General features: G+C 39.6%; 1 protein-coding gene across 1 annotated transcript in view; it reads right to left on the reverse strand.

Annotated features, from left to right (window-relative positions):
• FBXO10 (F-box protein 10) overlaps positions 1-12,081 on the reverse strand; it is a 103,108-nt gene that overhangs the window by 4,250 nt on the left and 86,777 nt on the right. The window contains exons 8-9 of the mRNA XM_075208385.1: positions 8,185-8,337; positions 3,867-4,142 (exon numbers count right to left, since the gene is read on the reverse strand). Coding sequence (XP_075064486.1) covers positions 3,867-4,142; positions 8,185-8,337 — 429 coding nt within the window. The remainder of the gene's footprint in view (positions 1-3,866; positions 4,143-8,184; positions 8,338-12,081) is intronic.

Raw genomic sequence — 12,081 nt, forward strand, 5'->3', positions numbered from 1 at the left:
GCAAAGTAAGGCAAAAGCATGTTGCATTGGGAAGTAAATTTAAAATGTGATGGCAGATTTATAGTTGGGATAGGACACGTCCTAGATCAACTTTAAATTTCAGTGTACAAATAAGCTATCAAGTATTTGTGTGCTACATGAAAAACAGACAGTATTTTCCTTATGTGCACAATAATAAACTAATTTCACATGCAGCGGCTCAGCAGTCTGACATCATGTGACCCTCAAACAGCAACATTTTCTAAAGGTAATTTTGTTCAATGCTATGTAATCAATGCAGGGTTTCAGAGAATGGTCTTTCTTCTCCGCAGGAGAAGATAATTTACAGATGAACCCTCTCAAAGTTTTTGTTGATATAGTTGACCATGGCTTTGCTTTCTAGCAAGGACAGAGGATATACACCACCTGGGGGAGAGAGGGAGCCTGAGACCAAATCCCTTGGACTGTTCAAAGGACAATGAGGAAATAGGGTCTTATCCCCCAAAAATATATATGAGAACGATCAATAGACAAAAGCAAGGGAAGGTTTCAGATTAGAGATTGCACATGGGATTGGTATAACCAGAACAATATTAGTACCAAAGCAAGAAGATCTACATGACAGAACTTGACTAGCGCTCTAATTAATTACAGAATACAGGGGATTTTGGGATTGCATACAAGGAAAATAACTCTTTATGCAGGATCACAATTTATAACTTAAGAGGAACATTATATTATCTAGATGAATTGAGCCTCCAGACATCCAATAATGTCAGAAATATACAAAGACCTCACTCTGATAATAACAGGTACCTTTTAATGCAAAGCTTAAACTTAACCAAGAAAACTTCTCAACAACATGTCAGAGCAGAACAGGCAGTATTTTGTACAATTGTTAATGTGCCAAATTATGGCCTTCCCACCTAGGCTTAGCAGCTTCAAATTGCACTGGCTGACAAAGTGGCAGTTGATGCCGCAATAGATACACAGACCAAGGGATCGTCTATTATCATCATTTATTTATATAGCGCCAACATATTCCGCAGCGCTTTACAATTGGGGAAAAACACAGTAAACTAATAAACTGGGTAAAACAGACAAAGAGGTGAGAAGGCCCTGCTCGCAAGCTTACAATCTATGGGACAATGGGAGTTTGACACATGAGGCTAGGGTTAAGTCTACATTTTGCATTTCGGCCCAGCCAGACTACATAAGCTAAATGATCCTGTCACACAACAATGTTGGTCAGGGGGTAGTTGTCTTGTGTGAAATTGTGTAACGGGTGGCAATAGGGTAATGTAGTGAGGTTAAGAGGGTGGTTGAGGAATATTATAAGCTTGTCTGAAGAGGTGGGTTTTCAGGGAACGCTTTTAAAGTTTGTAGACCAGAGGAGAGTCTTATTGTGCGAGGGAGAGAGTTCCATAGAGTGGGTGCAGCCAGAAAAAAGTCCTGTAACCGGGAATGGGAGGATGTAATGAGGGTGGATGAGAGACGGAGATCTTGTGCAGAACGGAGTTGCCGAGTTGGGAAATATTTGAGACAAGAGAGGAGATGTATGTTGGTGCAGCTTTGTTGATGGCCTTGTAGGTTAGTAAAAGTATTTTATATTGGATTCGGTAGAAAACAGGCAACCAGTGTAGAGACATACAGAGTGATTCAGCAGAGGAATAACGGTTTGCAAGAAAAATCAATCTTGCCGCTGCGTGAAAAATAGATTGTAGGGGTTTGAGTCTTGTTTGGGGAAGACCAGTAAGGAGGGAATTGCAATAGTCAATGCGGGAGATGATAAGTGCATGAATTAAAGTTTTTGCAGTGTCTTGTGTGAGATATGTGCGAATTCTGGAAATGTTTTTTATATGTATGTAACATGATTTAGATATAGAGTCAATGTGGGGAACAAAGGATAGGTGTGAGTCAAGGATTACACCTAGGCAGGGAGCTTGTGGGGTGGGATTTATGGTCATGTTATCAACAGAGATAGAAATGTCAGGTATGCTCTTGTTGGTGGGTGGGAATATTATTAACTCTGTTTTAGAATGATTAAGTGTGAGTTGGCGAGAGGACATCCAAGATGAAATGGCAGAAAGACAGTCAGTTACACTGGACAACACAGATGTCGAGAGATCAGGAGAGGATAGATAAATTTGGGTATCATCCGCATAGAGTTGATACTGAAATCCAAATGAATTTATTCGATTTCCAAGAGAAGCGGTATAGATAGAGAACAGCAGAGGACCTAGCACTGAGCCTTGCGGTATTCCAACTGATAAAGGAAGCGGAGCAGAGGTGGCCCCAGAGAAATTAACAGTGGAAGAGAGATTAGAAAGGTAGGATAAGAAGCAGGATAGAACAGTGTCTTGAGGACTTAGAGATCGCAGCGTTTGTATGAGAAGAGAGTGGTCAACGGTGTCAAATGCAGCCGAGAGATCCAGGAAAATTAGGAGAGAGTAATGGCGTTTAGTTTTAGCAGTGATCAGATCATTGACAACCTTAGTCAACGCAGTCTCTGTATTATATTCCTCTTTGAAAAGATGAGCCAATTTGTATAAATACATTCAATAGAGTCAATTTATATATAATCTTCAGAAGTTGGAACCAGTGGTTTCTATAAATAGGAAAATGAGAGAAATGATGTAGGCTACCTTGACTAGTTTCTTAAAAAATAAAAAGCTACATCAAGCCTATGGATCACACACATAAACACAAGTCCACTGTAGAGACAGAATTAGCATTCGTAACTGCAATGATAGAAGCTATAGATGTTTGAACCAAATCCAAATGGGTAGTCAGAACTTGAAGAAAACTGGATGCTATGGTCTTGCTTAGCTGTCTACCTTTCCACTCACTCAGAGAAGTCTTGAATAGCAAGAGCAGGCAACGGAATGTCGGCATGATCCACGGTCTGAGCAGGCTGTCATAGACTGAGGAATATGTGAATCCACTGCGTTGCCAGTGATTGATGTGGGCTTACCAAGGCATGGGGTATAATGGGTGAGTGGTCCTCAACTAGGGATCCTTGCTAGGATGGACTTGTGGCAAGACACCCACAGGTTGCTACCTCCAGGTTTCTCTCATATGGCAGCAGCTGACTTAGGATGGACCTGAAGAAAGGCAGTCACGGAAATGGACCTTGGGGAAGACAGTACAGGCGCAAAGTGAAATGAACTAAAGGTCTAGGTCACAAGCAGTCAAGGATGAACCAAGACAGTCCAGGTAGGTAACAGAGAAAACAGACAAACTGACAGCAGGTAATAGGAATGTCAGAAACAAGCCACGTCAAAAAATGATAGTTAGAATAAACATCACATGGACATGCTATAGAAGTATACCTGCGACTTAGGCACCACAGTGTGCACTGAGCTCGGGCTGAAACCACATGCAGCCACACTTGAGAGGAGTAGATGCAGTCAGGCATCGGGATTGGGAGTACAGACAGCACCAAAGTGCAGTATATTACAGCAACTTCAAGGCCAGTATCAATGTGCAGGTTAAACCAGGTATGGTTTGGTTTATTTTCCCACTACATGGAGAAAATACCCCCACCCAACCCCCCGGCCCAAAATACAATAACACACTCAACGCTTTCCTGCAGTATATCGTCCACAGCCCTGCAATGAATTAGGGATTATGTGTGCATTAATATAAAAACATTCAAGTACTGTAAATTACAACATGGTTATTTAAATAAGAGCATTCATATTCATAAGTAATAAGAAATACTGGGGGAAAACATTCAATGATTTATTTCACTCATGTAAAAAAGACAAAAGATAAATCGTGAGTATTAAAATAAAAATATTCACAAATCATGAAAAAGGCACCAAAGTGTGCTGTTCAAAGCAGAAGAAACAATATACATAGTCACCTGGTATACTTTGTCTTACCTCCATTGTGGTTTATACTGTTGGACTCAATAAGTGCCACATTTATTGGTCTCCGTGAGGAGAAGCGATCATCCTCACTATCTAGATCATTTTCCCAGTTGGCTGCTTCTCCTTCGTCATTAAAGTTTTCATTTCCAGCCTGGTTAGCAAGGTAGTCACTGGCATCATCTTTGCGGCAGAAAACAGCCACCCCATAGATACTGTTGTGACTGATCTGGTTGCTCGTGATGTGGGGAAGGCTGGATGACATGATCCACACTCCACAGCCTTTGTTACCTAGAAAGAGTAACAGTGCATTTTATATTTTAATTGTCAAAATCCAACACAACCCTGCAAATAATAAACACTAATAAAATATTACATTTCCTAAAAACTGTACCTTAAACCCAGGGGCTTTACACATCTGTTCTCAAGTTTCCCCAACAGGGGATACTTGAATAAGTCCTTGCTTATTCATACCTTCCAACTGTCCAGATATAGGTTGGACAGACCTGATTTGAAAACTTTGTACCACCAATGGACACATTTGTCCTGATCATCGGAAAGTTGGGAGGTAGGATAGCAGAGCTGCGTTGAACAGGTGCGGCCTGCAACTGCAACTGGTGAGTACAACAATGAATTAGTATTTGATGTGGAGGGTGGTAAAAGACTGCCAAGCACTTCATAAAGGCTAGACATTCCCCCCAGGGATGTGACCAGGACCTGAACGTGACATGCCCACATACCCATTGTGAACTGGCCATGCCCTCTTCCACCATCTATCCCGATTCAATCATCGGTTAAGTTGGGTGCTATGCTTATTCAAGCACAGTTAAAACAATCAATTTTACCAAGTCAATTATCCCACCTGTACACACAGATGGAAATCTTCAAAACATAATCTCTGAGGGATAATTGGCCGACCAGAGTTGAGAAACCCTGCCCAAGGTTTGTTGACAAGTTACAGGGCCTTTTGCAAAGTTGAACATATGCATCTTTTCCTTGAGAAAAATACACACTTCCATACAGTGCATGCACACAAAAAAGACGTACACTTCTGTCCAAGACTGGTAGATGGAAGCTGGTCAGGCTATTTTTGATTGAGCACTTGCTGCTCAATGGGGCAACTAGAGAGCTCTCCTAGCCATTGAGACCATAGCCACACAAGACTTCAATTCCAGAAGATATATGAAGCTTCATAAAACAACTTTCCATTTTCCTATCTATAGGATCCCCAAGGGGACCGCCATCATCAATAGGAAACATAGGTCTAGATTACAAACTTGCTAGTAAAGCTTCTGAAGTGTGCTACACTCCACTTCTGAGCCTCCTCATCATCAAAAGGGTGAATACGATCCAACCTGCTTAAGTTAAGTTGATGCTTATCCACTTGTGTCCATTGCTACAAAATCATTTACTTTACCACCTGATGGACTGGAAAGACTACAATTCTTATTGTGCTCCTCAAAGAGGGATCATTGGATCACTGTGGAACATTGTTCTTGATCGATACCCATAAATCTATAAATATGCTTCAATGAACTTTCTACTTTTTCCAGATTAAACATTCTGAGTGACACTGACTTCACCAGGCTCTTTACTACAAGAATCATCCATTTCTGCTGGGGAATCACAATCTGATTGCACACACATGACATCTATGCTTGTTTGAGACCTTGGTCTTTTTAACACAAGCAGGATCTTCATTAGTAGCAAATGCCTCTTTCATCCAATCTATACAATTCTTATACTGTTCTGGAGGCTACTTTTTTCCCTTTGCTTGTACATTATATGCTGCACAAAAATAGTCATTGAATTCCTTTCATTAAATGCTTGTCACAAGCTCATCATACTCTTTGTATGCCTTGACAAAGACTTATTACACAAGTTGAAATGAATTGGAAAGCACAAGCTTCTTTCTCCAGTCACCAGGATGTTTCATCACAACGGATCGGTGTGACAAAGGATTCCAACCCAGGACTTACAACACCTAAGGGCATACTTTGTGTCCATTCTTTCCGTGTTTCTGGTAGGAGAATCTGACTGCGGGAGTGGTTTCATTAACCAATCTATTCTCCTCAGATTCGCTCCTTCCATTTATCCAAATACAGGAGCAATTTAACATACATGCTACTGATTTTTACAAATATCTCCAAATTCAACACTTTGTCATGGGAATCTTTAAAACACAAAAAAACCATTTCCCTACCGCCAGATCCCATTTTATCTAGACTTACAAGTGTTCAGGGAAAGGAAGTATTTCTTTCTGGTATAGATACTTAATACAGTGTCAATCAATCACCAAATCTCCTCCTCAATTACACTGGGAAAAAGACTTGAATACTATGTTCACGTTTAGTCAATGGAAACATAAGTATGATGCGCCCACAATTCTTCCAAACGTTTGCACCATTCAGAAATGCAGGTTAAACTTCTAAATAGACTATCTCACCCTGGATAGACTACACAAAATCTGGCCTAATCAATCAAAATTGTACTGGCGTCAGTGTAATGAGACGGGTTCTATACTGCACATTTTCTGGAATTGTCCAGTGATCAGCCCCCTTTGGCAGGCTGTTTTTTACTTGCTAGTACAGTTCTCAATATTAATGTGGAGCCCACACTAGCAGTTGCACAGCTACAACTCTACTCTGCCCAAATACCCAAACATGCTAGATATACATTGGGCCACATTTTCATTGCAACCAGGGCTGCCAAAGCCTAAAACTGGAAAAAACCTCTGCCCCCCACCTTACTTAACATTGTTTACAAAATTCAGTTTAGTTTTCACATGGAAACCCCAGGTATGTCTCCTATTGTAAAATGGTCTCCTTGGCATGAATATGTTATTGAAGGAGAGGTTTCAATGACACCAGATCCTGATACTGTTTCTGACCCCCGACTCTTCTGCCTAACCGAACCTCCACAATCTTAATAATATATATGATCTATGTTTGGTACTTGATTATTTTCTTGTACTGTAATGTGCATAAGATGTACAATTGCTGACATTTGTTTACAATATATGGTTTGTCTCAACCTTTCCACTTCCATTGTTTGTCATCCTCTTCCTTCCCTTATTTATTTTCTGTACCCTTAATGTTTTAAAAATATTCTAAATAAAAATTATTGATGAAAAAATCTCCCTACATGCTAAAATGGGAATCCAAACTGAATAAAGAACTGTCTTTGTAAGAATAGGGGATGGGGCATGCTTTCCAAATATAGAAATCCTCTATTTGTAGGACAGACTAAAATAAAATCTTCATGGTTAATTTAACTCTGAAGAAATCTTCACACATATGTAAATCTTCCCTGTAAAGCTGCAGATGTTGTATTGTTGCAGGAGACGTAATGCATATCTGGTTCATGCTGATACCATCTATATGGAACAACATCTTCTGCTTGATATCCTTCATGTTCTGATTTACCACCTCTTCTATGAATCACCTTGCTCCATAAGAAACCCAAAAGAATACATCAGACTACTTTCAAATTGAGTCCCAATATCTGCCTAGCTAACTGAAGCTGCATTGCTAAATTATGGAAAAAAGGAGTGCTTTCAATTATGGAGATTAAAAATAAGATTTGGTGCATTGCCCCTATGGAGGAACTTGAAGAGCTTCATTGGTAGAAACAATTTGATGCATTTCATAAGGTGTGGACTCTTTGGCTGCATCATGAAAAACCCTGATACCTGATTGTAGAAATGGACTTTACAACTAACACCTTTTACAATCCTTCTTCATCCATGAGCTAGGCAGCGGCACATCCCATTACCTACACCCTCATTTTTTGGCTTTCTTTTTCTTCTCTCCCCTTCATTCTCCTGTTGTGACCTTACGTCTACCCTTTAATCTAAAATATTTATTTGCAATGTTTCATAGGAAAAGTGTTTCATTCAAATGACTCAAATTGCTTATCAACGTGAAAACTGACTAGACCCTCATGCTTATGTTAATGTCTATTTCATTGCTTATGTATGACGATGAGAAAGTTAAGCAATACAAATTTTCACATTAGAAGAAAAGATGGCTTTTTAGACACATTGTTGGGGTTTGCAATATAATTAATAAAGGGCTTGTAAGAAACTAGGCAATAGAGCATTCTAAACAAGATGTACCAGGTGCTCATATATAGAGAGCTGAGCCATAGCAAACATTTCAATATACTTTCATTTAAATGTAATCATTTTTAGTACTAATTGTCTTTTAACATAAGTAATTATACTGGTTTATATGGCCCATATTATATATTCTAGTCTACTTTATCTATTTTCTGGAAGCATATAACTAAATAGTAAATTTTGTTGCCACTAAGCAATAATGTGAATATTTACCATAAATAGTGTTTCCTTCAATAAGGCCTTTGCCTCGTTCTCCCACAACCACTCCATCAGAATACCCACAGCATATAAGGTTACTTCTAAGAACCGGGTCACCACCTCTTCGGATATCCACTCCACCCCACTGATTTTCACGGATGACATTTTCTGTTAAATTATAGGAGAAAAGATTTCAATTATATGTGAAATAACATTTAAATGGTGATGTTAATATAATCAAACAAATTTTATTATTATTATTATTCATTTTTATTTATAGGCGCCACTAGGTGTCCGTAGCGCCGTACAGGGACAAACGAAATTACAATACGAGGTGAGACAGCACAGAACAGTAAACAATAATAACAGTAACTCAGTGAGCTCAAGGCACAGCTAGAGTGGAGAGGGAGGGGAGAGGGGAAGGTCCACCAACAACAGCACCTAGGAGTGAGGGCACGGATGAGAGGGAGACCCCCAGGGGGAAGAGGAGGGAGCGAGAGGGGACGGGTGTGGAGGGTCCTCAAGGAGGAAGGCTGGGTAGCTGGCGAGCAGAGTTAAAAGTGGTGAAGACAGGAGAAGAGAAGACCCCGCTCAAAGGAGCGTACAATCTAAGGGGTGGGGTAGACTGACAGAGAGACACGGAGGAGAGAGGGAGAGAAGGAGGAACGGAGGATAAGGATAAGGGAAGGGGAACGAAGGGGAAGAGTCAGAAGAAAAGGTAGGAAGTTAAGTGGGAGACTGGAAAGCTTTAAGAAAAAGGTGGGTTTTTAAACAACGTTTGAAACTGGACAGAGTAGGGGAAGTTCTGATGGAGGGAGGGAGCTTGTTCCAGTGGAGGGGGCAGCGCGGGCGAAGTCTTGGATACAACAGATGTCTGTTTCCAGCAAAATAAAGCTGCTCTTAGCTTCTTTGGTTCTGACCTGCTCTATGGGGAAACCTCTGTTATTTTTATTCACTGCTTCAACTCTGTAACTGGATGTAATAGTGCTTTATTCATCTATTATGTTGGCCTGTCGTTCTATAGCCAATTGCTTCTGTATATTTCATTGTGAAGTTGTCAAAATACCATCAACCCCAATTGTGATTCTAAAGAACCCTACTTTTACATCCCATTGTCTACTACATTTTATTTAGTACTGTCTGTGAGACCCAAACAACCTCTAGACTAACAATGACAAAGATGCTTGTTGTTATTATACCTGTCCCACTGACTATTCCACTCTACTGCTACCTTTCACACACCTTTTTTGAGACACTAAATGCTTTGCTTCTGACAGTCATGTCAATTGATTAAGTGATGCATATGCTGCAAAACTGATATACAGAATATGTACTGTAATATACACACTTACATGTTTTGTTAAATATAGCAATGTCACTAATAACACAAATAAAATTGCTGAAATGTTTCATAATAAATTCAATACACATCTATATCATATGCATGAAAAGTAGCAAGTGAGACACTTCTGAAGTCAAGGAAAAGGAGATAGAACCAGTCAGCAGACAGAGCTAAGCATACAATAATAACATTTTATTTCATTAGCTCGGTGGTCGTAATGCCTTACAGTTTACCCTCCCAGACAGCGGCCGTTCTACAAAAGGGGTAATTTCTTATGGTAGGTATTCTGCTTCGTCCCTGTGTCACATACGTAACATTCTCTAAGACACGTGCTTAACCAGAAACAGACAGACAGAGAGACAGACACAAACACACCACCTGCTCTGCAAATTACTATCCTCTGCTAAGTAACTGCTTCTTTCCTGTGACACATACATTGTCTAACACAAAGATACACAAAGGTCCCAAAATGCACACAAATAGAGAAACAGGCATACACACATGTGATCCATGTGCTCTCCAGTTTCTACCCTCCTCCTTATTGTGATATCACAGGATTCCCAGTTACAAATGGAGAAGCACATACTTCAGGATCAAACTATACACAGTGGAGATGAATTATTAAGCGCATCTGATGCTCACCACAAAACACTTTAGTATTGAACCACTATGTGCCTCAATGGTCCATCCAGTAGACATCACAGCACTACTCTCCCCAATGGGAGCAGTGTCTGCAAACTAAAAGTTTGCTTCAATGTGCGGTAATCCTATGGTGCACTATTGAAAGGTGTAAATGTCAGATCAAAATCCAAAATCCAATCCATTTAGTACCAACTATTTCAAGTGAAACTTTTCACTGTTTCTCCTAAAATACTACACAGTTCAGGGGGCATTAGTATTGTTTTCATTACAGGTGTCACTGTGTGTGAAGCTTTCCATTACACTGCTCAGAGTGTGTCTAGAAATGCTTTTTCATCCTATACTTTTAATGGGACCTGTACATTCACCCCCTGTACTAAAACAGTGTCCATGTACAGTACACTGTTTAAATTTTTGAAAATATTTTTAAAAAAGGCATTGTGCTCCCAACCCAAATCCTCAGCCATCACCAGCACTAGACAGCCTGGTACTCCCCTGCTACAGTAAAATCCAGCCCCAGCCTGGTGCCTCTATGGTGGGAGAAAAGTGCAACAAACAACAGGCTTTCCATCCCCAGATGTTACAAGCCAGACTGAACCAAGACACTTGCCTACTATTTAAAAAAGGAAAGGAGCCATACCCAATTTTTAAATAAATTTTAATTGAAAAACTCTGTCAACATTTTATTAAATAAAAAATTATATTTCCTTTTTCTTTCTTGATCTATTATGGCCCAAAAAAGAAAAAGAATCCCAATTGAAACATAAGTGACCAAAACACTATGAATAATGGACACAAAATTACCATAACCGAAAGCTGGACGATTGTGATTGGCTGCCTGCAAATGGGAGTCCCAGAGAATCCTATCTTTCATAATTTCCTTTGGTTGTATGTAAAGGCAGGTAGGTGATTTTTAAGAGGAGGGTATCCCATTTTGACTATGATAGACCAAGAAAGAAGAAAATAAGGTTTTTATTTTGGTTTGTTTTTTAAAGAAAATGTTGCAAGAGTTTTGTGGAGTCTTTTATTCAATTAAATTTGACAATTGTGTATTTGCTTGCTTTTGTAGTTTTGCACTCCAGGGGTTTCTACAGCCCAACGGTATCTGGAAGAGCCACAGTGTTTTCAGTACGGAACCAGTAGCCCCTGGTAGGCGGGGCATGTTATTTTTTTATCCCACCTCTTAAAGGGACCACCCTGCATTGACCAGCCTAGGGCTTGGATTTAACTATATCATCCAGGTCCCCTGCTCATTATCTCCTTGCAATAGTGAAAAACAAACTAGTTAAGTTAGCTAAGGACTTGGAGGAGGGCATGATGTTCATTTTTTTAATACATATTTATTTTTACACAGTGCATGGGAATCCTTTTATCCTAATAAAAAAAGTATAGAATCTGACCTGATCTCTGCCAGCTCTAAGCTAGTGCTGCATCCAATTTGTTTTGCAGAGGGTGAATAGCTGAGCACTACAGGGAATACCCGTAAAAACCCAACCTCTCCACCCATTTATCACATTACAATAATCTCACTGCACGTTTTGCACCATAGGCTAATAAACAGGAAATATAGCTGCATTTGCGCAACGGAAAAAAAAGTGGAAAACTATTTTGTTTACCACTGCTTTAAGCCCCATAGCTGCCTGAAAGCATGAGGACAGTATATATATCTGATATCTTCATAATCTGGATCAGTAGGTTGGACTAACTCTGTAACTCCTTGAAGAATTGAGGAGCTGTATTTTTTGTAATTGAAAATTTACTCCGCTATACTTAATTGCTGGCAAAGAGCATGAAAACGCAAATCTGGTTATTAAGTTGCTATTTTCATGCTTATTATTAAAAATGTGTTATTTGTGATTCTTTTTTGGTTTTGTTTTCAAACTGTCAACTAATGTTTTGTTCGATACATGTAATCAACAAATTAATAACAT

This window comes from Mixophyes fleayi, chromosome 1, assembly GCF_038048845.1.
Source record: "Mixophyes fleayi isolate aMixFle1 chromosome 1, aMixFle1.hap1, whole genome shotgun sequence".
Taxonomy (NCBI): domain Eukaryota; kingdom Metazoa; phylum Chordata; class Amphibia; order Anura; family Limnodynastidae; genus Mixophyes; species Mixophyes fleayi.